The sequence below is a fragment of the Talpa europaea genome, assembly GCF_964194135.1.
Source record: "Talpa europaea genome assembly, chromosome: 7".
Taxonomy (NCBI): Eukaryota; Metazoa; Chordata; class Mammalia; order Eulipotyphla; family Talpidae; genus Talpa; species Talpa europaea.
In genome coordinates, this window is record NC_140074.1 from 9,246,573 (window position 1) to 9,272,432 (window position 25,860).

The 25,860-nt window shown below is 43.3% G+C and overlaps 3 protein-coding genes and 1 pseudogene across 4 annotated transcripts; all 4 read left to right on the plus strand.

The window, feature by feature from the left end:
- The first annotated feature begins 5,309 nt into the window (after window positions 1–5,309).
- On the plus strand, window positions 5,310–6,251 carry LOC311172812 (olfactory receptor 1J4-like; annotated as a pseudogene). Its single transcript has one exon. The product of its transcript is annotated as an olfactory receptor 1J4-like (transcript).
- A 5,095-nt stretch (window positions 6,252–11,346) lies between these two features.
- LOC311173244 (olfactory receptor 1J4-like) lies at window positions 11,347–12,281 on the plus strand (the record flags this gene model as incomplete). Its single annotated transcript, XM_084237093.1, is given in 2 exon segments — window positions 11,347–11,380; window positions 11,383–12,281. Coding segments are annotated over 2 exon segments (933 nt in total).
- A 5,993-nt stretch (window positions 12,282–18,274) lies between these two features.
- Window positions 18,275–19,744, plus strand: LOC311173230 (olfactory receptor 1J4-like). Its single transcript, XM_084237081.1, has one exon. It carries the CDS (start codon window positions 18,579–18,581, stop codon window positions 19,518–19,520), a length of 942 nt encoding a protein of 313 aa, XP_084093207.1. The 5' UTR covers window positions 18,275–18,578; the 3' UTR covers window positions 19,521–19,744.
- Window positions 19,745–23,882: 4,138 nt separating this feature from the next.
- Window positions 23,883–24,821, plus strand: LOC311172813 (olfactory receptor 1J4-like; the record flags this gene model as incomplete). Its single annotated transcript, XM_084236343.1, has 1 exon — window positions 23,883–24,821. One exon carries the CDS (start codon window positions 23,883–23,885, stop codon window positions 24,819–24,821), a length of 939 nt encoding a protein of 312 aa, XP_084092469.1.
- Window positions 24,822–25,860: the final 1,039 nt, after the last annotated feature.

Below are 25,860 nucleotides of genomic sequence, written 5' to 3' on the forward strand. Positions count from 1 at the left end.
GAGAGGGGCAGTCCAAACCCGCAAACCTGCTTATTCTAAATGGGTTCTGCCATCCGCCACATCAACACAAAACATATGAGACTTTAATGGGAAGGAACTTTAATACAATTAGGAAACAAGACAGGAAAGGCAAAGAGTCTAGTTTCTAAATCAAGCACCCAAAGTGACCTGTCCCCTCGTGGGTAAAACTCCACCCAAATGGGATTGGCCCAGAGCAAGGCCCCAAATCCTGCCCCCAGTCTAAAGCATCTTCCAGTGGGGACCCACCGAAAAGGTTCAGAAACAACCAGACAAGCCCGGAAGGAAAAGAGCAAAATCAACATCAAGATAAAAGCTGCCATTGTCACCTCCCCACGGGTCTCACCCACATCTGTGTCACCCCTTCCACGACCAAAAGACAAGCGCAGTTTCTTCACATGTCTCTAGGCTCCATGCGCCTCCTCCAGGTCTCCTGGCTCCATCCTGCTTCCTTCCTCAGTCTCTTCTGCAGTTTCTCCTCTTCCTGCTCAGCTCCACCCTCCCTTGGGTGGGGCAGGGAGCCTCCCCCTTTCCTGGGGACCACCCTGTTACAGTAGGAGACATTTCCCAAATGCAAGCCTGTATGAATTTTAGGAGGCAAGGAGTGAAAAGAAAAAAATAAGGTTATCATTAGTATTGACCCCAAGAATGGGAGGAGCCATGACACTATAGGATTTTGAAACCTGTCAACGGAGAATTGGAGTCCCCAGTTTTACTAGTAATAACATTCTTCCCTGAGGAACAGGCAGGTACCCCCCTTATTAGCTGTTAACAAGTCCAGAGCCTGCGGTTTTGGAGAGTGACCTGTGCCAGGGAGGTGAAGTGTCTTTGTAATGATGTTAAAGACACATAGGTTTTTTCTAAGGAGGTATCTATTCTTTCATGAAATTCCTGGGCAGAAATCAGGCTGTGTCCCAGGGCCCCACCCGCCATACTTGCAGCTGCTATCGATGATGCCAGGCTGATTCCAACCATGATTGGAAGAAAGGCTGCCCGCTTAGTCCGATGTGGTGAGAATAACCAACCTAGTTCAGATCGTCTGTACAGAGCTAACTGTGGGACCACGAGGACTTGGATACGTGGGCCTGGAGAAGCAGAATTAACACACTGAGAGAGAGAGCCATTGCACCAGAGAAAGTTTCCCTTTGCTGTTGTTCGGAGCACAGAAGTAACCGAAATGTTTGAAATACAGGAATGAAAGCCGACACCTGCTGCATGGACCTTTCACTTAGTAGACTGTCTTTTTAATATGCTAGTATTTACTTTTACTGTACAAATCTTTTTAATTTCCTTTAGTTCTAATTATTTTTGTTGTATTTACCCTTGTTTTAGGGGTCAATTCCCTAAAGATGTCTGCATGGTCGATGTGATGACGTGTCATCTCTGGTGTCTTTGTATTTTAAGGTTTGGAGTCTTATATCTAAGTCCTTAATTGATTTTTAATTTATTTATATGCTGCTTATTTATGTTGACTTACATTATTGCATTTGTTTTAAGGGTTATCATTTCAAATCTCAACAAATACATGTTGTCACTCCATAACTACCACCAGGATTAAATTCAATCTATGTATTTCTTTGGGGAGTATGTCTATGTTAGTAATGTAAATTGTTCCAATCAATATCATCTTTTTATGGTGGTGGAGAATCAGGTGTATGCCAAAAAAGCCCGGGTGAAAGAATTCATCAGAGACAGAGTGGAAAATTGAACAGGAAGATTTATTGAACCACACTGCTAAGAGCAGCAGCAGGTGAGGCAGGAGAGATCTGCTGTGCCCCAATGCAAAATTCTTTTTATAATGTTTATGGTTTCATTGTGTGGATCCTTCACTTCCTTTGTTAAGTTTACTCCTAGGAATTCTATTCTTTCTGTGTAATTGTGAAAGAGATGATTTTCTTCAGTTTTCTCTCTTCTAACCTATTGTTTGCATATGGAACTGCAACTGACTTTTCAAATTATAAATCAACTAACTGAGTCATTCATTCATATCAATATTATATCAACATCAATGATCATATATTTACTTCTTTCTTGGAATATACATAAAGAACTAGCACTAATGTGTTCTTAACAGGAATGATCTCATATAACTTTAATAAAAACTTCATACTGACTATACTGTGATTATCTGCCCTTTAAAGTAAAGCAGGGTTAAAACCACTTAAGAAACAAGCTTGAGGAGAGAAGTTATTTGACATGTTCAGTGCAACAATGAATGACAGGCAGAGCCCAGCATCCTGTGCTGTCTGACCAGGGCATTGGCCACATGGGTATTGGAAGATGATTAAGTCATCCTGCTTCACATCTGGATCTATGGGCAACCCAGAGTGTCCCTGCACCTGAGACAAGCTCCCAGGTGGCTCCCAGTGTCCCTTTGGCCTCTGCACAGGCTGCTCCCCATGGTCTGACAGGAATTGTGGGCAATTAGACTACTCACATTTTTCCACCAAGAGTTTAGGGACTATTTCTTTGTTCTCTCATGGTTTATAAAATAGCATCCTCCTGGCTATTGCTCTGAAGTTCAAGGGCAGACACAGAAAGTCAGGAGGTCAGAGGCTCACAGAGATTTGCTTCTTGATTTTTGCCTGGTGCCCACAACAGAAGCTGAGGACAAGGACGTTGATTAGACGGTCATTGACTGAGCAAGAATGGAAGGTCAGACTGTGCTGTGAATTCAAAGAGGAAAAAAAATAATGTTTCTTCCTACGGATTCCTTATGGGTCGTTGCTTGTAATGATGTAGCTAAAAATATGTTCCTGCCAGAATTTTGTATGTACATACATATTTATACATACATAGACTGAGAGATGGAGATTGAAAAAGACAGAGGTAGAGACAGAGACAGAGACAGAGCTCTCTGGCCCAGAGCTCAAGCATTAACTGGGTCCCCATTAGGCAAGTGGAGACCACTTCTGGGTGTGACCTGCAGTCTCTTAACCAGTCCTTTGATCTCAAACACCTGCCCTGCCTGCTGCATAACTCCCCCATGTTCATCTGGCTACTCCTATAGGTAAGTATAGAGACTGCAGAGTGTAAAGAGAGAAGATGTGCTCCCCACTCTGGAATAGAGTTCCTGCATTTATCCAGAGGAAAGAGGATGAAATTGTTACAGAGTCAAGTGGTAGCTGTGGTGTTGTGTTTTGTTTATAACAAAACTGACATATGCCTGTCACTCCAAGGATAGTGTGTGGTTGTGTTTTGATGTTTTCATTACAGACAGTGTCTCTGTGGGGCACCGTCCACACCATGGGGCCCACGTGCCTTCTCACTGACACTTTAGTGGCCGTTCACAAGGGTCAGGCTCTGCACTGAGACGAAGGGCCACTCGGGTCTCCCCCACTGGGCAGGTGTAGCATACTAATGGATGAGAGCTCAGGGCCTGCTCAGTTTCCAATGAGGCCCACTCACAGTCTGGCCCTTATGTTTGCTCTCTTAGAAGTGCTGAGGATTTTAATTATCATTCCCCAACCAGTGTCTGTGTGATGGAGACCCCCACTTCACTGCTGTCTGGGGCAGGACAAGTATAAGTCTAAGAACAGGGGCCCTTGCATGCCCCTCACACACTGGAGAACACAGCCTGATCACTCCAGGGCTCGGACCCAGCATCTTCCTCGCAAATCACCCCACCACCACCTTCACCGAATCAAGGACCCAGTTGATCCAGCTGGTTCCTGCTTGTTTCCTCTGTTTCTCAGTAAGGTGACAACACAAGTCAGTGGGCAGCCAGGCCTCCACATGGGGGTCCAGACCCTGTCCTCTCGGTGGCCGTGAACCCAGATAAGCAGAGCCCTCAGCCAGTTCATGGTCCCTGAGGAGCCTTGCTGTCCTGCTCCCTGCTTGAGAGAGTCACTGCAGATCCCTCCTCAATGTGTGTTTGTCTGTGTGTGTGTGTCTAATCCTAACTAAGCTCTCTGCCAAAGGAAGGGTGCATCTGGAATCCACCATCAGAGAACTAGGAGACCTCATTGGTCATTATATCTTTTCCTGAGTCTTTTCACATTTCTGAGATGAAGGTATAATTACCTTATCTATCATATAATCTCCGATATAATTATTTGGAATTAAAGTATGTGAAAGCACTTTGTAAATGTGCTTACTGGTGTATGATGCACCAGAAATGACTGATAACTCTCAGACAAAGGAATGATAAATGATGTCACACAACATGTCGCCTTATTCTAACAACTGGGGGTGTGACATGTATGCAGACGGTTAAAAGCTGGAATCTGCCCAGAGAGATATATTGTGATTTAGCCTTTTCTGCTTATTATTGATGTATCTTTGCACACACAGAGAATGTTTATTTTGTTCCTCATAGCTAAAATAGGATTTTTTAAAGATTTATTTATTTACACAAGCACGGGGGTACAAGCCAGAGTCACGGGAGTATGAGAGAATTCACCGGAGACAGAGCAGGGAGCAGAACAGGCAGAAGGACTGACATACACGGCTGAGGAGAGCAGAGGGCATGACAGGAGAGGTCTGTCGCACCATGTGGGAATCTCCCTGGCTGGCCAGGAATCGAACCAGCACTGCAGAGGATGAGGACAGCTTCACAGCTCCGCCCTCAACCCGCTGCACAATCAGGGAGGCCCTAAAATAGGATTTATACTGTTGCTATGTTAGGGCTATGTCTAGGATTTAGGTAGAAAGTGCATATGGAACCAAGGGTGTAGAGTCTGGCATGCTGTTGGTTAAAGACAAATATTTCAATATTATTATTTTAGTTTGGTTAGGATCCTGGATGGATTTTTGTTGACAGGGAATAGCAATCTCAGGGCAGTTACATCCTGACAATTTTATACTAGCTTGTGATAAATCACTAGCTATTAATTTCCAGTTCAGATTGTGTAGGTGTCTTCAAGAGGAAGTTATGGATTCTCTCCTGCTGCCCATCTCATGACTTTGCCATGTGTGCCAGGTACTGTCATATGACCTGCAATGATAGAAAGATGGAAACTCCTTGAAGGCAGAGGCTGCATTTCCTGCTTGCTGTTATGAACCCAGTGCTTTGTGGGGGGCCAGGGCCAAGGCAATTGTTCAAGACATATTTGTGGTATAGAAAAAATTGCCCTCTGGTTCGTGGAAGGAAACTTTGTAGGGTATCGTGAAGTCTTACAACCATGAAGCCCACTGTGACCTACGGATCCACACTTCCACAGGTGTGAGCAATAAACAGATCATGGTTAAAAAATACCTTTATAAGCCTTCATGTAAAAGGATATTGCCAAGTCATTGAGGATAATTGTAGACTTCCTACCTCTCCTTCTTTCCTTCATCCCCGGCCAGACATGAGCAACCTGAGGTGGGAGAACCAGAGCAGCGTATTCGAGTTCCTCCTCCTGGGGCTCCCCATCCATCCAGGGCAGCAGGTTCTGTTCCTCACCCTGTTTCTGGGCATGTACCTGACACCCTGCTGGGGAACCTGCTCATCATCCTGCTCATCAGGCTGGACTCCCGCCTCCACACCCCCATGTACTTCTTTCTCAGCCACTTGGCCTTCTCTGATGTCTCCTTCTCATCTGTCACTGTCCCCAAGATGCTGAGGAACACACACGCACAGCAACTATCTATCTCCTACAGAGGATGTATTTCCCAGATGTATTTTTTTTGTTCTTTGCTCATCTTGACAGTTCCTTCTTGCAGTGATGGCCTTTGACAGGTACGTGGCCATCTGTCAGCCCCTCCACTACACCACCATCATGAGGCAGGAGCTGTGTGTCTCCTTAGTAGCGGGATCCTGGTTTGTTTGCCTCATCCACTCTCTGTTGCACACTCTGCTCTTGATCCAAGTCTCCTTCTGTGGTGACAGTAACATCCCCAACTTCTTCAGTGACCTCTGTGCACTCCTGAAGATGAGCAGCTCAGATGTGTCCCTCAATGATTTGGTCATCTTCACTGAGGGAGGATTGGTCTTTACCCTGTGTTTGGGTGGCATCCTGGGGTCCTATGTCCGTATGGGACTACTGTCCTGAGGGTCCCCTCTACTAAAAGTATCTTTAAAGCCTTCTCTACTTGTGGCTCCCACCTTCTTGTTGTGTCTTTATACTATGGGACAGCTGCAGGAGTTTACTTCTCCTCATCGTCCACCTCCAGAGACAAAGACATGATCGCCTCTGATGTACATGGTCGTCACCCCCATGCTGAACCCCTTCATCTACAGCCTGAGGAACAGAGATATAAAACATGCCTTAGAGACATTTGTCAATAAGGTGAACTTCTTCAACTCATGACCTGTAAACCATCTGATTTTAGTCACAAACACCATAAGCTTTATCTCCGAAAATTATGTGAGAGGGTTGATAACTCCATGTAACTTGAAGAGAACATGCATTCTTCTGTCAATGATGTTAATGCATCGACTAGATCAAATTTGGTAACTTGGTTTGTTAAACATTCTTTATCCTCATTACTTTGTTGTGCTTTATTTTCATCTCTTACAAGTTACGTTCAAAATCTATAAAAATATTTCACACAGTTACAAATGTGAAATAAAAATATTTCACACAGTGTTGGCTTCTACTTTGAGATATGTCACTGTTCATGCATGTATTTTTTCTGTTATGTTATGAAGACACAGATCTAGCTTCATGATCTTCTCTCAGTGGACTGATGTTCCGTGATGGGGGCTGAACAAGCTTGCCTCATCTTCAAGTTGATGGGTCACAGCTCTTCCCAACTCTACAAAGACATGTTGGTACTTTGAAGTCAGCTCTATTGGGAATACCTACACTATGGAATGGGAACATCTGTGATGGGGCTCTTTTTAAGTTAAAAGATACTGTAATTGTGGATGTATATTTTGACTCCTCCACTGATGCCCATATTCCACCACCATCCACCAAACCACCTATGCAAGTGCCCTAGCTCCTCACCCCACTCACTGCTCACACACCTTGCTTTCTCCCCTAACAAATAATGATTTTTCCCTAGTTCAAAATCATATTTTTTGCTATATTTTGCCAGTATATGCTGTTTGGTTATTTATATTCCACAGATAAGTGAAACCACCCATATCTGCCTTTCACTTTAGGACAGTCCTCCAGGATTGTATTGAATATATATATGTAATATATGTATATATATATATTTCTTAGGGTAACATGTCCGTGTTAGTAATGTAAATTCTTCCAATATCTATCTATCTATCTATCTATCTATCTATCTATCTATCTATCTATATATATATATTTGGATGGGGAACAACCAGGTGTAGGCCTGAGGCATAAGGGTGAAAGAATTCATCAGGGGCAATGTGGAAAACAGAACAGGCAGATTTATTGAAGCACACTGCTAAAAGTAGCAACAGGTAAGGCAGGAGAGGTCTGCTGTGCCCAATCCATAATTCTCTTAATAATGTCTTATAGTTCGCATTGTATGGATCCTTCATCTCCATTGTAAAGTTACTCCTAGGTATTCTGTTCTTTCTGTGTAATTGTGAATGGGATCATTTTCTTCGTTTTTCTCTCTTCTAACCTATTATTTTCATAGAGACTGCAACAGACTCTTCAAATTATAAATCAACTAACTGTCATTCATTCATATCAATACTGTAGCAACATGAGTAATAATATATTTAGATCTCCTTTCTTGGAATGTACAGTAAGAACTGACATATATGGTGCTCTCACGTGGTAAGAACTGACGTTTAAGATGCTCTTACGTGCTTTTGCAGGAATGTTCTAATATAGCTTTAATAAAAACTTCATACTGATGGTACTCTGATAATCTGCACTTTAAAGTGAAACAAGATTGAAACAACTTGTGAAACAGGTTGTAGAAGTTACATGTTCAGAGCCACCAAAAACGACAGGCAGAGCCCAGCATCCAGTGCTGTCCCACCAGGGCATTGGCCACATGGGTGTTAGAAGTTGGGAGTTAGAAGATCCTGCTTCCCAACTAGGTCTCTGGGCAACCCAGAGTGTCCCTGTACCCGAGACACCTTCCCAGGTGGTTCCCCAGTTTAGTCTCTTTGGCCTCTGCACAGGCTCCTCCCCAAGGTCTGATAGGAACTGCAGCAATTAACTGTAGACAGTTTTTCACCAGGTGTTTAGGGACTATTTCTTTGTCCTCTCATGGTTTATAAAATGGCATCCTCCTGCTATTATTTTGAAGTTCACGGGCAGACACAAAAAGTCAGGAGGTCATAGGCTCAGGGAGATTTGCTTCGTGTTTTTTGCCTGGCGTCCACAACAGCAGCTAAGAACACAGACGCTGATTAAACAGTCATTGACTTAGCAAGAATGGCAGGTCAGACTGTGCTGTGAATTCAAAGAGGAAAAAAAATAATGTTTCTTCCTATGGAATCCTTATGGGTCTTTGCTTGTAATGATGTAGGTAAAAATATGTCTCCTGCCAGAATTTTGTACGTACATACGTATTTATATATACATAGACTGAGAGACGGAGATTGAAAAAGGCAGAGGTAGACAGAGACAGAGACAGAGCTCTCTGGCCCAGAGCTCAAGCATCAATTGTGTCCCCATTAGGCTAATGGAGACCACTTCTGGGTGTGACCTGCAGTCTCTTAACCAGTCCTTTGATCTCAAACACCTGCCCTCCCTGCTGCATAACTCCCGCATGTTCATCTGGCTACTCCTGCAGGTAAGGAAAGAGACTGCAGAGTGTACAGAGAGAAGATGTGCTGCCCACTCTGGAGCAGGGGTTCCTGCATTTATCCATGAGCAGTAGAGGAAGGAGGATGAAATTGTTACAGAGTCAAGTGGTAGCTGTGATGTTGCTTTTTGTTTATAACAAAACTGACATATGCATTCACCCAAGGTTTAATGTGTGTGGTTGTGTTTTGATGTTTTCATTACAGGCAGTGTTTCTGTGGGGCACCGTCCACGGCATGGGGCCCACGTGCCATCCTCACTGACATTTAGTGGCCGTTCACAAGGGTCATGCTCTGCACTGAGAGGAAGAGTCACTCGGGGCTCCCCCACTGGGCAGGTGTCACATACTAATGGATGGGAGCTCAGTGCCTGCTCAGTTTCCAATGGGGCCCACTCACAGTCTGGCCCTTATGTTTGCTCTCTGACACGAGACCCTCCCTGGGAAAGGAGGGTACCTACTCCCACATACTTGCTCTTCTGAGGAATTAATGAGCCAATGCAAACAGGCTATCCAGCATCTCACCTGGCTCATGATTTTGCTTAGAAGTGGTGAGGGTTTTCATTATCATTCCCCAAGCTGGTGTCTGTGTGATGGAGACCCCCACTTCACTGCTATCTGGGGCAGGACGAGAATAAGTCTAAGAAGAGGGGCCTCTACATGCCCCTCACACCCTGGAGAACATGGCCTGATTACTCCAGGGCTGGAGACCCAGAACCTTCCTCACAAATCACCCCACCACCACCTACACCGAATCAAGGACCCAGTTGGTCCATCTGGTTCCTCCTTGTTTCCTCTGTTTCTCAGTGAGGCTGACACAGCCCACGTGAATGGAGAGCCAGGCCTCCACATGGGGGTCCAGACGCTGTCCTCTCGGTGGCCGTGAACCCAGATAAGCAGAGCCCTCAGCCAGTTCATGGTCCCTGAGGAGGGCTTGCTGCCCTGCACCACTGCTTGAGAGAGTCAGTGCGATGCCGCCTCATTGTGTTTGTGTGTTTGTGTGTGTGTGTGTGTCTTATCCAAACTAAGCTCTCTGCCAAAGGAAGGGTGCATCTGGAATCCACCATGAGAGAACTAAGAAACCTCATTTGTAGTGGTATCTTTGTCCTGAGTCTTTTCACATTTCTGAAATGAAGGGTATGTTTACCTTATCTATCATATAATCTCCAGTATACATTAATTATTTGAAATTAAAGTATGTGATGCACTTTGTAAATGTTTTTACTGGTGTGTGATGCACCAGAAATGACTATAACGCTTGGGCAGAGGAGTGACAAATGACATCACATAACATGTCTCCTTATTCTAACTGCTAGGAGTGTGACATGTATGCAGAGGGTTAAAGGCTGGAATCCAAACAGAGAGATATATTGTGATTTAGCCTTTTTTTCTGATTACTGATGTATATTTGCACGCTTAGATAATGTTTATTTTGTTCCTCATAGGTAAAATTGTATTTTTTTTTAAAGATTTATTTATATATATAAGAACTGGGGTATAAGCCAGAGGCGCGGGAGGGTGAGAGAATTCACCAGAGACAGAGCAGGGAGCAGAACAGGCAGAGGGACCGAAATACACTGCCGAGGGGAGCAGCGGGCATGACAGAAGATGTCTGCTGCACCATGTTGGAATCTTCCTGGCTAGCCGAGAATCCCTACTGCAGAGGCTGCGGACAGCTTCACAGCCTGCACTCAATCCTCTGCGCCACCGGGGAGGCCTTGAAATAGGATTTATACTGTTGCTTTATTAGGGCTATGCCTAGGATTTAGGTAGAAAGTGCATATGAGGGCCTCCCCTGTGGCGCAGCGGTTGAGGGCTGGGTTGCGAAGCTGCCCGCAGCCTCTGCAGCTCCGGTTCGATCCCCGGCTGTTCCCCTGCCACCTGAGGAGGGTCCCACATGGCGCGCAGACCTCTCCTGCCGCCCGCTGCTCCCCTCAGCAGTGTACTTCGGTCCTTCTGCCTGCTCTGCTCCCCGCTCTGGCTCTGGTGAATTCTTTCACCCTCCCGCATTTCTGAGTTTATCCTAGTACATGTATAAATAAATAAATAAATCTTTAAAAAAAGAAAGAAAGAAAGTGCATATGAAACCATAGGGATTGGTCTGGTATGCTGTAGGTTAAAGATAAAGATTTTACATTATTAGAGTTTGCTTAGGATCCTAGATGGACTTTTGTTGACATGAATAGCAGTATCTGTGATCAGTTACATCCTGCCAGTTTCACTCTAACTTATGGGAAATCACTAGCTATTAATTTTCAGTTTAGATTGTGTAGGTTTCTTCAAGAGGAAATTTTCTCTCCTGCTGCCAATCTCATGACTTTGCCATGCGGGCCAGGTACTGTCATGTGACCTGCAATGATAGAAAGATGGAAACTCCTTGAAAGCGAAGGCTGCATTTCCTACTTGCTGTTATGGACTCAGTGCTTTGTGGGGAGCCTGGGCCAAAACAGTTGTTCAAGACATATTTGTGAAATAGAGTAAACTGCCCTCTAGTTCCTTGGAAGGAAAACTTCGTAGGGTATCGTGAGGTCATATGTACCCTCAGAGCCCGCTGTGACAGACTGGGATTCACGCATCCACAGGTTTGGGCAGTAAATAGATCATGGTTAAAAAATCATGCCTTCAGGTAAAAAGGATATTGCAATGTTGGTGCAGTTAATACTAGACTTCCTACCTCTTCTTCTCTCCTTCATCGCCAACAGAGACATGAGCAGCATGAGGTGGGAGAACCAGAGCAGCGTGTCCGAGTTCCTCTCCTGGGGCTCCCCATCCATCCAGAGCAGCAGGGCCTGTTCTTCGCCCTGTTCCTGGGCATGTACCTGACCACGGTGCTGGGGAACCTGCTCATCATCCTGCTCATCAGGCTGGACTCGCATCTCCACACCCCCATGTACTTCTTCCTCAGCCACTTGGCCTTCTCTGATGTCTCGTTTTCATCAGTCACTGTCCCAAAGATGCTCAAGAACATGCACACTCAGCAAATGTCCATCTCCTGTAGAGGATGTATTTCGCAGATGTATTTCTTTTTGTTCTTTGCTGCTCTTGACAGTTTCCTTCTTGCAGTGATGGCCTTTGACAGGTACGTGGCCATCTGTCAGCCCCTCCACTACACCACCATCATGAGGCAGGAGCTGTGTGTCTCCTTAGTAGCGGGATCCTGGTTTGTTTGCCTCATCCACTCTCTGTTGCACACTCTGCTCTTGATCCAAGTCTCCTTCTGTGGTGACAGTAACATCCCCAACTTCTTCTGTGACTTCTCTGCACTCGTAAAGATGATCTGCTCAGATGTATCCCTCAAAGAGTTTGTCATCTTCACTGAGACAGGAGTGCTCTTTACCCTGTCTTTGGGTGGCATCCTCGGCTCCTATGTCCGTATAGGGAGGACTGTCCTGAGGGTCCCCTCCACTAAGCGTCTCTTTAAAGCCTTCTCTACCTGTGGCTCCCACCTTCTTGTTGTGTCTTTATACTATGGGACAGCTGCAGGAGTTTACTTCTCCTCATCATCCACCTCCAGAGACAAAGACATGATCGCCTCTGTGATGTACACCATCGTCACCCCCATGCTGAACCCCTTCATCTACAGCCTGAGGAATAGAGATATAAAACAGGCTTTAGAGACATTTGTCAATAAGGTGAAATTCTTCAAGTGACGACCTGTAAATCATCTGATTTGGTCACGAATGCCATGAGATGTATCTCTTAAAATTATGTGAGAGTTTGATAACTCCATGTAACTTGAAAAGAACATGCATTCTGCTGTCAGAGATGTTAATGCATCAACTAGGTCAGATTTGGTAACTTGGTTTGTTAAATATTCATTATCCTCATTGCATTGTTCTCCTTTTTTTATCATCTTTTGAAAGTTATATGCAAAATCTTTTAAAAATATCTCACACCATTGCAAATGTCTGTGGCCTTCTATTTTGGAGATATGTCACTGTTCATGTGTGTGTTTTTTCTGTTATGTTATGAAGACACAGATCTAGCTTCGTGATCTGCTCCCAGGGGACTGGATTTATTCGGTGGGGGGTGACCAGGTTTGCCTCATCTTCAAGTTGATTGTTCACAACTCTACCCAACTCTAGGCTGACATGTTGGTAGATTGCAGTCAGCTGTAATGGGAACACTTACACTCTGGAACATCTGTGACAGGGCTCTTTCTAATTTAAAAGTTATTAAAATTGTGGATGTATATTTTTTCTCCTCCACATGTGCCCATATTCCAGCACCATCCACCAAACCACCCATGCCAATGCCTCAGCCACCCCCCACTCACTGAGCACACCACCTTGTTCTCTGTGATAACAAATAATGTTTTTTTCCCTTTGTTCAAGATGATTTTTTTTTTGCTGTATTTTGTCAGTATATGCTGTTTGGTTATTTATATTCCATAGATAAGTAAAACCACCCAGTATCTGCCTTTCATTTTATGACTTATTTCACTTACCATCACCACCTTGAGGCCATCCACGTTGCAGTGTGTATTATTCTACCAAGCACATGTATTCTACAATTTCTTTACCTATTTGTCTGTCAATGGGCACTTAGGTTGGTTCCATGACTGGCACTTGTGGCCAGCACTGCTATGAATATACGGGTGCATAAGTCTTTTTGAATTAGAGATTTCATATCTAGGGTAAATGCCTCATTGAGATGTGCAGTGATTATATGGGATTTCATTTTTTGTATTTTCTGAAGAAAGCTCCATACCATTTCTGCAGAGGCTGCACCAACTTGCATTCTGACCATGGATGAGTTCTTTTTTTTTTTTTTTCAATATCCTCACCATTTTTTCCTTCCGTTCTTTTAAATATGGCCATTCTCACAAGAGCGAGGCGATATTTCATTGTTGTTTTAATTTGCTTTTCTTTTATTAGAGTGAAGTTATGCTTTTTTCCCATATATCCATTGACAAACTGTATATTTTCTTTGTAGAAGTACCTATTGCAATCATATGTCCATTTTGTAGTTGGGTTGTTTTGGGTTTATATACATACACACACACACATATATACACACACACACACACACACAGAGGGACGGGAGAGTGAGAGAAATATATATTTATTTAATTATACAGGAGCTGGGGTCCAGGTCAGAGGCATGGAGGGTGAGAGGATTCACCAGAGACAGAGCAGGGAGCAGAACAGGCAGATGGACCAATAACACTGAGGAGGGGAGCAGCAGGCGAGGCAGGCGAGGTCTGCCACGCCATGTGGGAATGTCCCTGGCCGGCCAGGAATCGAACCTGCGCTTCAGAGGGGGCAGACAGCTTCACAGCAGGCTGCTAAACCCACTTGGCACCGAGAAGGCCCTGTTTTGAGTTTTTGTTGTCAGGTCGAATGGATTCTTGTATACCTTATCTAAGATCCCTTATTAGTTGTGTAATGTGTAAATATATTCTCCCACTTAGTAGACTGTCTTTTTAATATGCTAGTATTTACTTTTACTGTACAAATGTTTTTAATTTCCTTTAGTTCTAATTATTTATTATTGTTGTATTTTCCCTTGTTGTAGGGGTCAATTCCCTGTAGATGCCTGCAAGGTCGATGTGATCACGTGTCATCTCTGTTGTGTCTTTGTATTTTATGGTTTGGGAACTTATATCCAAATATTTCATTGATTTTTAATTTATTTATATGCTCTTTATATCTTAGCTTACATTATTGCATTTGTTTTAGGGGTTATCATTTCAAATCTCTACAAATATATGTTTTCACTCCATAACTACCATCAGGATTTTATTCAATCTATATATTTCTTGGGGACTATGTCTATGTTAATAATGTAAATTCTTCCAATCAGTATCATCTTTTTATGGTGGGGGAGAATCGGGTGTATGCCAAATGCACATGGGTGAAAGAATTCATCAGAGACAGAGGGGAAAATTGAACAGGCAGATTTATTGAAACACACTGCAAAGAGCAACAACAGGTGAGGCAGGAGAGATCTGCTGTGCCCCAATCCATAATTCTCTTAATAGTGCCTTACAGTTTTCGTTGTGTGGATCCTTCACCTCCTTTGTTAAGTTTACTCCTAGGAATTCTATTCTGTCTGTGTAATTGTGAATGAGATGATTTTCTTCAGTTTTCTCTCTTCTAACCTATTGTTTGCATATAGAACTGTAACTGACTTTTCAAATTATAAATCAACTAACTGAGTCATTCATTCATACCAATACTATATCAACATCAATGATCATATATTTACTTCTTCTTTCTTGGAATATACATAAAGAACTAGCACTAATGTGTTCTTAACAGGAATGATCTCATATAACTTTAGTAAAAACTTCATACTTACCATACTGTGATTATCGGCCCTTTAAAGTAAAGCAAGGTTAAAACAACTTAAGAAACAAGCTTGAGGAGAGAAGTTACTTGACATACTCAGTACAACAATGAATGACAGGCAGAGTCCAGCATCCAGTGCTGTCTGACCAGGGCATTGGCCACATGGGCATTGGAAGATGATTAAGTCATCCTGCTTCCCAGCTGGATCTGTGGGCAACCCAGAGTGTCCCTGCACTAGAGACACCCTCCCAGGTGGCTCCCAGTGTCCCTTTGGCCTCTGCACAGGCTCCCCCAAAGGTCTGACAGGAATTGTGGGCAATTAGACTACGTGCATTTTTCCACCAAGAGTTTAGGGACTATTTCTTTGTTCTCTCATGGTTTATAAAATAGCACCCTCCTGGCTATTGCTCTGAAGTTCAAGGGCAGACACAGAATGTCAGGAGGTCATAGGCTCACAGAGATTTGCTTCGTGCTTTTTGCCTGGTGCCCACAACAGAAGCTGAAGACACAGACGCTGATTAGACAGTCATTGACTTAGCAAGAATGGCAGGTCAGACTATGCTGTGAATTCAAAGAGGAAAAAAAATATGTTTCTTCCTATGGATTCCTTATGGGTCTTTACTTGTAATGTAGATAAAAATGTCTCCTGCCAGAATTTTGTATGTACATACATATTTATACATACATAGACTGAGAGATGGAGATTGAAAAAGACAGAGGTAGAGACAGAGGTAGAGACAGAGACAGAGACAGAGATCTCTGGCCCAGAGCTCAAGCATTAACTGGGTCCCCATTAGCAAGTGGAGCCCAATGCTGGTGTGACCTGAAGTCTCTTAACCGGTCCTTTGATCTCAAACACCTGCCCTCCCTGCTGCATAACTCCCGCATGTTCATCTGGCTACTCCTACAGGTAAGGAAAGAGACTGCAGAGTGTACAGAGAGAAGATGTGCTGCCCACTCTGGAGCAGGGGTTCCTGCATTTATCCATGAGCAGTAGAGGAAGGAGGATGAAATTGTTACAGAGTCAAGTGGTAGCTGTGATGTTGTGTTTTGTTTATAGCAAAACTGACATATGCCTGTCACTCCAAGGATAGTGTGTGTGGTTGTGTTTTGATGTTTTCATTACAGGCAGTGTTTCTGTGGGGCACCGTCCACGGCATGGGGCCCATGTGACATCTTCACTGAAATTCAGTGGCCATACACAAGGGCCATGCTCTACATTGAGAGGAAGGGTCACTCGGGGCTCCCCCACTAGGCAGGTGTCACATACTAATGGATGGGAGCTCAGTGCCTGCTCACTTTCCAATGGGGCCCACTCACACTCTGGCCCTTATGTTTGCTCTCTGACATTGAGACCCATCCCCGGGAAAGGAGGGTACCTACTCCCACATACTTGCTGTTCTGAGGAATAAATGAGCCAGTGCAAGCAGTCTACCCAGCATCTCACCTGGCTCATGATTGGTGCTCAGAAGAGATGAGGATTTTTATTATCATCCCCAAGCTGGTGTCTGTGTGATGGAGACCCCACTTCACTGCTGTCTGGGGCAGGATGAGTATACGTCTAAGAACGGGGCCTCTGCACGCCCCTCACCTCCTGGAGAACATGGCCTAATCACTCCAGGGCTGGAGACCCAGAACTTTCCTCACAAATCAACCCCCACCACCTCCACCGAATCAAGGACACAGTTGGTCCATCTGGTTCCTGCTTGTTTCCTCTGTTTCTCAATGAGGCTGACACAGCCCACGTGAGTGGGCAGCCAGGCCTCCACATGGGGGTCCAGACACTGTCCTCTCGGCGGTCGTGAACCCAGATAAGCAGAGCCCTCAGCCAGTTCATGGTCCCTGAGGAGCCTTGCTGTCCTGCACCCGCAGTGAGAGAGTCAGTGCGGATGCCGCCTCATTGTGTGTTAGTGTGTTTGTGTGTGTGTGTGTCTTATCCTAACTAAGCTCTCTGCCAAAGGAGGTTGCATCTGGAATCCTCCGTTAGAGAACTAAGAGACCTCATTGGTCATGATATCTTCGTCCTCAGTCTTTTCACATTTCTGAAATGAAGGGTATATTTACCTTATCTATCATATAATCTCCAATATACATTAATTATTTGGAATTAAAGTATGAGAAAGCACTTTGTAATGTGCTTACTGGTGTATGATGCACCAGTAATGACTAATAACTCTTGGACAGAGGAATGACAAATGACATCACACAACATGTCTCCTTATTCTAACTGCTTATTCGCCTTATTCTAACTACCGGGGTGTGACATGTATGCAGAGAGTTAAAAGCTGAAATCCGGCCAGAGAGATATATTGTGATTTAAACTTTTCTACTGATTATTGATGTATCTTTGCACATAAAGAAAATGTATATTTTGTTCCTCATAGTTAAAATAGGATTTTTTTAAAAAGATTTATTTATATATACAAGAACTGGGGTACAAGACAGAGGCGTGGGAGGGTGAGAGAATTCACCAGAGACAGAGCAGGGAGCAGAACAGGCAGAGGGACCGAAATACACTGCTGAGGGGAGCACCGGGCATGACAGGAGAGGTCGGCCACACCATGTGGGAATCTCCCTACCAGCCCAGAATCAGGACTGCAGAGGCTGCAGACAGCTTCAAAGCCTGCGCTCAATCCACTGCGCCACCGGGGAGGCCTTGAAATAGGATTTATACTGTTGCTATATTAGGGCTATGTCTAGAATTTAGGTAGAAAGTGCATATGAAACCGTAGGTGTAGAGTCTGGCATGCTGTAGGTTAAAGACAAATATTTTAATATTATTATTTTAGCTTGGTTAGGATCCTGGATGGACTTTTGTTGACAGGGAATAGCAATATATCTCATCAGTTACATCCTGCCAATTTCACTCCAGCTTGTGAGACATCACTAGCCATTAATTTCCAGTTTAGACTGTGTAGGTCTCTTTAAGAGGAAGTTATGGATTCTCTCCTGCTGCCCATCTCATGACTTGGCCATGCGTGCCAGGTACTGTCATGTGACCTGCAATGATAGAAAGATGGAAACTCCTTGAAGGCAGAGGCTGCATTTCCTACTTGCTGTTATGAGGTCAGTGCTTTGTGGGGGGCCTGGGCCAAGACAGTTGTTCAAGACATGTTTCTAAATGAGAAAATTTCTGGTAGAGAAAAATGCCCTCTAGTTCCAAGGAAAGAAGCTTTGTAGGGTATCGGGAGGTCTTACATGCCATCGAGCCCGCTGTGACAGACGGATACACACATCCACAGGTGTGAGCAATAAACAGATCATGCTTAAAAAATGCCTTTACATGCCTTCATGTAAAAAGGATATTGCCAAGGGCCTCCCCGGTGGCGCAGCGGTTGAGCGCTGGGTGGCTAAGCTGCCTGCAGCCTCTGCAGCGCCAGTTCGATCCCCAGCTGCCAGCTGAGGGTCCCACATGGCGCGCAGACCTCTCCTGCCGCCCGCTGCTCCCCTCAGCAGTCTACTTTGGTCCTTCTGCCTGCACTGCTCCCCGCTCTGGCTCTGGTGAATTCTCTCACCCTCCCGCGCTTCTGACTGTACCCAGTGCTTGTATAAATAAATAAATAATTCTAAAAAAAATTAAAAAAAGGACATTGCCAAGTTGTTGCGGATAATTCTAGACTTCATTCCTCGCCTTTCCTCATCCCCGGCAGAGACATGAAGAGTTTGAGGTGGGAGAACCAGAGCAGCGTGTCCCAGTTCCTCCTCATGGGGCTCCCCATCCGTCCAGAGCAGCGGGGCCTGTTCTTCGCCCTGTTCCTGGGCATGTACCTGACCACGGTCCTGGGGAACCTGCTCATCATCCTGCTCATCAGGCTGGACTCGCGCCTCCACACCCCCATGTACTTCTTCCTCAGCCACTTGGCCTTCTCTGATGTCTCCTCCTCATCTGTCACTGTCCCTAAGATGCTCACAAACATGCACACTCAACAACTACCCATCTCCTATAGTGGATGTATTTCCCAGGTTTATTTCTTTGTGTTCTTTGCTGGTCTTGACAATTTCCTTCTTGCAGTGATGGCCTTTGACAGGTACGTGGCCATCTGTCAGCCCCTCCACTACACCACCATCATGAGGCAGGAGCTGTGTGTCTCCTTAGTAGCAGGATCCTGGATGTTTTCCCTTATAAACTCTCTGTTGCACACTCTGCTCTTGATCCAAGTGTCCTTCTGTGCTGACAATACCATCTCCAACTTCTTCTGTGACCTCCCTGCACTCCTGAAGATGAGCTGCTCAGACGTGTCCCTCAATAAGTTGGTCATCTTCACTGAGGGAGGATTGTTCTTTACCTTGTGTGTGGGTGGCATCCTCGGCTCCTATGTCCGTATAGGGATGATGGTCCTGAGGGTCCCCTCCACTAAAAGTCTCTTTAAAGCTTTCTCTACCTGTGGCTCCCACCTTCTCGTTGTATCTTTATACTATGGGACCTCTGCAGGAGTTTACTTCTCATCGTCCACCTCCAGAGACAAAGACATGATCGCCTCTGTGATGTACACGGTCGTCACCCCCATGCTGAACCCCTTCATCTACAGCCTGAGGAATAGAGATATAAAACAGGCCTTAGATACATTTGTCAATAAGATTAATTTTTTCAAGTGACGACCTATAAATCATCTGATTTGAGTCACAAACACCATGAGATGTGAGAGGATAGATAACTTATGTGATAAATATTGTGAGAGGGTAGATAACTCCATGTAACTTGAAAAGAACATGCATTCTGCTGTCAGAGATGTTAATGCATCAACTAGGTCAGATTTGGTGTCTTGGTTTGTTCAATATTCATTATCCTCATTGCATTGTTCTCCTTTTTTCTTTTTTTTTTTAACAGAATAAAAATCCAGAAATTTATGAATACTTAAATGATGGCAAAGTAACCACAACCATACATTGAAATAAGGAGAGTCAGTTAATTCTGGTGTTGGGAAAACGGGACAGCCACATGTAAAAGAATGAATTTGGATTGCTTTTTAAGTCCATACACAAAAATAAACACAACATAGATTAATGATTTAGATTAAAAACCTGCAACAATAAAATACATAGAAGAAAATATTGGCTATATGTCTCATGACATCAATGGTAAATATGTTTTTGGAGACTCAACACTTATGGAAAGGGAAATACAAGCAAAAAATAATTTAATTCGAGGAGCTACCTCAAATAAAAAGCTTTTACACAGTGAAAGAAAATGTAAGATTAAAAAGCTATCCTAAGGCACAGGAGTAAATATTTATATATTACACAAACTATAAGGGGTAAACATCCAAGAGACACAAAAATCTTAGTCAATTTAACAACAAAAAACCCCAAACAGCCCAATTAGGATTCTACACAGTTATCAAAAATGATAAAAGTCAATAGACACATGGAAAAATGTTCACCAGTGTTTCTAATAATGGAGCTGCAGGTCAAAATCACAATCACAAAATGAGATATCATTTCACACCCATGAGAATGGCACATATTAAAAGACTCCCAACAACAAATCCTGGAAAGAATGCAAAAAATGAGGAACAATTTGTTGTTAGGGATATAAACTGGTGCAGCCATTTGGAAAGTGCTCTGGACTCATCCTAAAAAAAAGTAAAAATGAAAATTCCATATAATCCAGCAATTTCACTACCAGGTTACTACCCAAAGAATACAAGAATGCTAATTCAAAGGAATATGCATTTCTATGTTAATTACCACCCTATAGATGCAAGTGCACCTAAATGCCCAGTAAAAAGGAGTACATGAAGAAGTTGTGATGTATGTACACAATAGACTACTGCTCAGCTATAAAAGATGAAATTTTGACATATGCAACAACATAGAGGGAACTGGAGGGGATTATGCTAAATTAGTCAGAAAGATTAAAACTGGATGGTTTTGTTTACATGTGGAAAATAGGAAAACAAAACGAAGGAACTGTTAATACCAAACCGAACACAAACAATAGAAATATGAGCATACAATTGAAGCTGCTAGAGGGGGAGGGAGACCCAGAGAGGGAGGAGCTGTGAACAATCAACTAAAGATGAGGCAAACCTGGTCACCCCGCAACAAATAAATTCAGTCCACTGGGAGCAGATCATGAAGCTAGATCTCTGTCTCCATAACATAACAGAAAAAATACACACATGAACAGTGACATATCTCCAAAGAAGAAGACCACACACATTTGCAATTGTATGAAATATTTTTAAAGGATTTTGCACATAACTTTCTTTTTTTTTAAAATAATAAATTTTATTTTTATATTCCCCATACAATTGCAACCCCCCCATTCTGACCCAATCCCTCCCCTCCCTCCCCCCACCCCCCAAAAAGTGTCTCTGGTTCATAGTTTTTTGTTGATTTTGATTTTCACTTTCTTATAGTTATTCATTTTTCTGGTCCCTTATTTAAGTTTTCTAGATTCCTGCTATGAGTGAGACCATCCGGTATTTTTCTTTTTCTTTTTGGCTTATTTCACTGAGCATGATCCCTTCCAGCGCCATCCATGTTGCTGCAAATGGCATGTGTTTATCTTTTTTGAATGCTGAGTAATATTCCATGGTATATATGTACCACATCTTCTTGATCCAGTCATCTATTTTTGGGCATCTGGGTTGTTTCCAAAGCTTAGCTATTGTAAACAGTGCTGCTATAAACATAGGGGTGCAGGTGTTCTTTGGAATTGATGCTTCTGTGTCCTTTGGGTAAATACCTAGGAGTGGAATTGCTGGATCATATGGAAGCTCTATGTTTAGTAGGTCCAGAAATCTCCACACAGCTTTCCACAGTGGTTGGACCAGTTTGCACTCCCACCAACAGTGCACAAGAGTTCCTCTTTCTCCACACCCTCGCCAACATTTGTTGTTGCTAGTTTTTTTAATATGTGCCATTCTCACTGGTGTAAGATGGTATCTCATGGTAGTTTTGATTTGCATTTCCCTGGTGACAAGTGATGTTGAACATTTTTTCATATGCCTGTTGGCCATTTGCATTTCCTCTTCAGAGAAGTTTCTTTTTAGCTCTTCTGCCCATTTTTTGACTGGATTATTTTCTTTGTTGTTGTTGAGTCTCATCAGCTCTTTGCAGATTTTTGTGATCAGTCCTTTATCATTAGTGTTGTGTGCAAAAATGTTCTCCCAGTTGGTGGGGTTTCTCTTTGTTTTTGTTATTGTCTCTTTTGCTGTGCAGAAGCTCTTTAATTTGATGTAGTCCCAGCTGTTTATCTTTGCCTTCACTATCACTGCTTTGGGTGATGTGTCTGTAAAGATGTCTTTGATGTTGCACATAACTTTCAAGAGATGAAAAAAAGCAGAACCAGATTTACCTCAATAAAAATAAGCAAACAAATAAATAAATGCAAACATGGGGAAAAAAAAGAGGGAAGGATAAGGGAGTAAGGGCCTAGACCCAGGTAAATCTGGTTCTCCTTTTTTTCATCTCTTGAAATTTTTGTGCAAAATATTTTAAAAATATTTCACACAATTGCAAATGTATGTGGCCTTCTACTTTGGACATATGTCACTGTTCATGTCTGTATTTTTTCTGTTATGTTATGAAGACACATATCTAGCTTCATGATCTGCTCCCAGTGGACTGATGTTATGTGGTGAGGGGCTGAGCCATTTGCCTCATCTTCAAGTTGATGGTTTATAGCTCCTCTCAACCCTACAGTAACATGCTGGTAGATTGAAGTGAGCTATAATGGGAATACTTACACTATGGAATTGGGAAACACTGTGATAGAGCCCTTGTAATTTAAAAATATTATATAATTGTGATACATATTTTTACCCCTCCACATGTGCCCATATTCTACTACCATCCACCCAACCACCCATATTTTCCCTAATCCCTCCACCCATTCACACCTCCATCCCCATGTTCCCTCTGATTATGAGTTAACTATTTTCCCTTAGTTCAAAGATTTTTTTTTTGCTGTATTTTACCAGTTAATGCTTTTTGGTTTCTATATTCCAGAAATAAGTAAAACCACCTAGTATCTGCCTTTATTGTATGGCTTATTTCACTTACCATCACCACCTTGAGGCCATCCACGTTGCAGTGTGACATAATCCACCAAGCACATGTATTCTACAATTTCTTTATCTATTTGTCTGTCAGTGGGCACTTAGGCTGGTTCCTTGACTGGCACTTGTGTCCAGCACTGCTATGAATATATGGGTGCCTAAGTATTTTTGTATTAGAGATTTCATATCTAGGGTAAATGACTGAGGGAGATGTGCAATGATCATATGGTATTTTCATTTTTTGTATTTTCTGAAGAAAGCTCCATACCATTTCTGCAGAGGCTGCACCAACTTGCATTCTGACCATGGATGAGTTCTTTTTTTTTTCCCATATCCTCACCATTTTTTACTTCCGTTCTTTTAAATATGGCCATTCTCACAAGAGTGGATCATTTCTCATTGTGCTTTTGATTTCCATTTTCTTTATTAGAGTGAAGACAAGATTTTTTTTCCCCATATATTCATTGACCAACTACAGACTTTCTTGGAGAAGTATCTATTGCAATCTTTTGCCCATGTTGTAGTAGCGTTGTTTTGGGTTCATGTACATATATATATAAATATATATGTATGTATAAAGATTTATTTAATTATGCAAGAATTGGGGTAGAGTTCGGAGTCTCAGGAGGGTGAGAGGATTCACCAGAGACAAGGCAGGGAGCAGAACAGGCAGATGGATCAATAATACTGCTGAGGAGAGCAGCATGTGAGGCAGGAGAGGTCTGCCTCGCGATAAGGGATTCTCCCCAGCCGGCCAGGAATCTAACCCGAGTTGTAAAAGCTGCATAAAGCTTCATAGCATGGTGCTAAACCCACTCTGCCCCCAGGGAGGCCCTGTTTTGAGGTTTTGTTGTCAAGTCGAATGGGTTCTTAAAAAAAAAAGTATATTGCCAAGTTGTTGCAGATAATTCTAGACTTCCTTTCTCGCCTTTCGTTCATCGCCGGCAGAGACATGAAGAGTTTGAGGTGGGAGAACCAGAGCAGCGTGTCCGAGTTCCTCCTCCTGGGGCTCCCCATCCGTCCAGAGCAGCGGGGCCTGTTCTTCGCCCTGTTCCTGGGCATGTACCTGACCACGGTGCTGGGGAACCTGCTCATCATCCTGCTCATCAGGCTGGACTCGCGCCTCCACACCCCCATGTACTTCTTCCTCAGCCTCTTGGCCTTCTCTGATGTCTCCTTCTCATCTGTCACTGTCCCAAAGATGCTCACAAACATGCACACTCAGCAACTATCCATCTCCTATAGTGGGTGTGTTAGCCAGGTGTATTTCTTTGTGTTCTTTGCTGGTCTTGACAGTTTCCTTCTTGCAGTGATGGCCTTTGACAGGCACGTGGCCATCTGTCAGCCCCTCCACTACACCACCATCATGAGGCTGTGTGTCTCGTTAGTAGCTGGGTCCTGGATATTTTCCCTTATCCACTCTCTGTTGTACATTCTGCTCTTGATCCAAGTTTCTTTCTGTGCTGACAATACCATCCCCCACTTCTTCTGTGACCTCCCTGCACTCCTAAAGTTGAGCTGCTCAGATGTGTCCCTCAATGAATTGGTCATCTTCACTGAGGGAGGATTGCTCTTTACCTTGTGTTTGGGTGGCATCCTCGGCTCCTATGTCCGTAAAGGGACCACTGTCCTGAGGGTCCCCTCCACTAAAAGTATCTTTAAAGCCTTCTCTACCTGTGGCTCCCACCTTCTTGTTGTGTCTTTATACTACGGGACCTCTGCAGGAGTTTACTTCTCCTCATCGTCCACCTCCAGAGACAAAGACATGATCGCCTCTGTGATGTACATGGTCGTCGCCCCCATGCTGAACCCCTTCATCTACAGCCTGAGGAACAGAGATATAAAACAGGCCTTAGACACATTTGTCAATAAGGTGAACTTATTCAAGTGATGACCTGTAAATCATGTGATTTCAGTCACAAACACCATAAGCTGTATCTCCTAAAATTATGTGAGAAGGTTGATAACTCCATGTAACTTGAAAAGAACATGCATTCTGCTGTCAGAGATGTTAATGCATCATCTAGGTCAGATTTGGTAACTTGGTTTGTTAAATATTCTTTATCCTCATTACTTTGTTGTGCTTTTTTTTCATCTCTTACAAGTTACGTGCAAAATCTTATAAAAATATTTCACACAGTTACAAATGTGTGTTGGCTTCTCCTTTGAGATATGTCACTGTTCATGCATGTATTTTTTCTGTTATGTTATGAAGACACAGATCTAGCTTCATGATCTGCTCCTAGTGGACTGATGTTACGTGATGGGGGCTGAACAAGCTTGCCTCATCTTCAAGTTGATGGGTCACAGCTCTTCCCAACTCTACAAAGACATGGTGGTAGATTGATGTCAGCTCTATTGGGAATACCTACACTATGGAATGGAAACGTCTGTGATGGGGCTCTTTTTAGGTTAAAAGATACTGTAATTGTGGATGTATATTTTGACTCCTCCACAGATGCCCATATTCCACCACCATCCACCAAACCACCTATGCCAGTGCCCTAGCTCCTCACCCCACTCACTGCTCACCCCCCTTGCTTTCTCCCCTAATAAATAATGTTTTTTCCCTAGTTCAAGATCATGTTTTTTGCTATATTTTGCCAGTATATGCTGTTTGGTTATTTATATTCCACAGATAAGTATAACCACCCATATCTGCCTTTCACTTTATGGACAGTCCTCCAGGGTTGTATTGAATATATATATATATATATATATATGTGTGTGTGTGTGTGTGTGTGTGTGTGTGTGTGTGTGTAATATATATATATTTCTTTTGGTAGCATGTAAATTAATGTAAATTCTTCCAATCCATATATATATTTTTTTTTTTTTTGAATGGGGAACAACCAGGTGTAGGCCTGAGCATAAGGGTGAAGAATTCATCAGGGGCAATGTGGAAAACAGAACAGGGAGATTTATTGAAG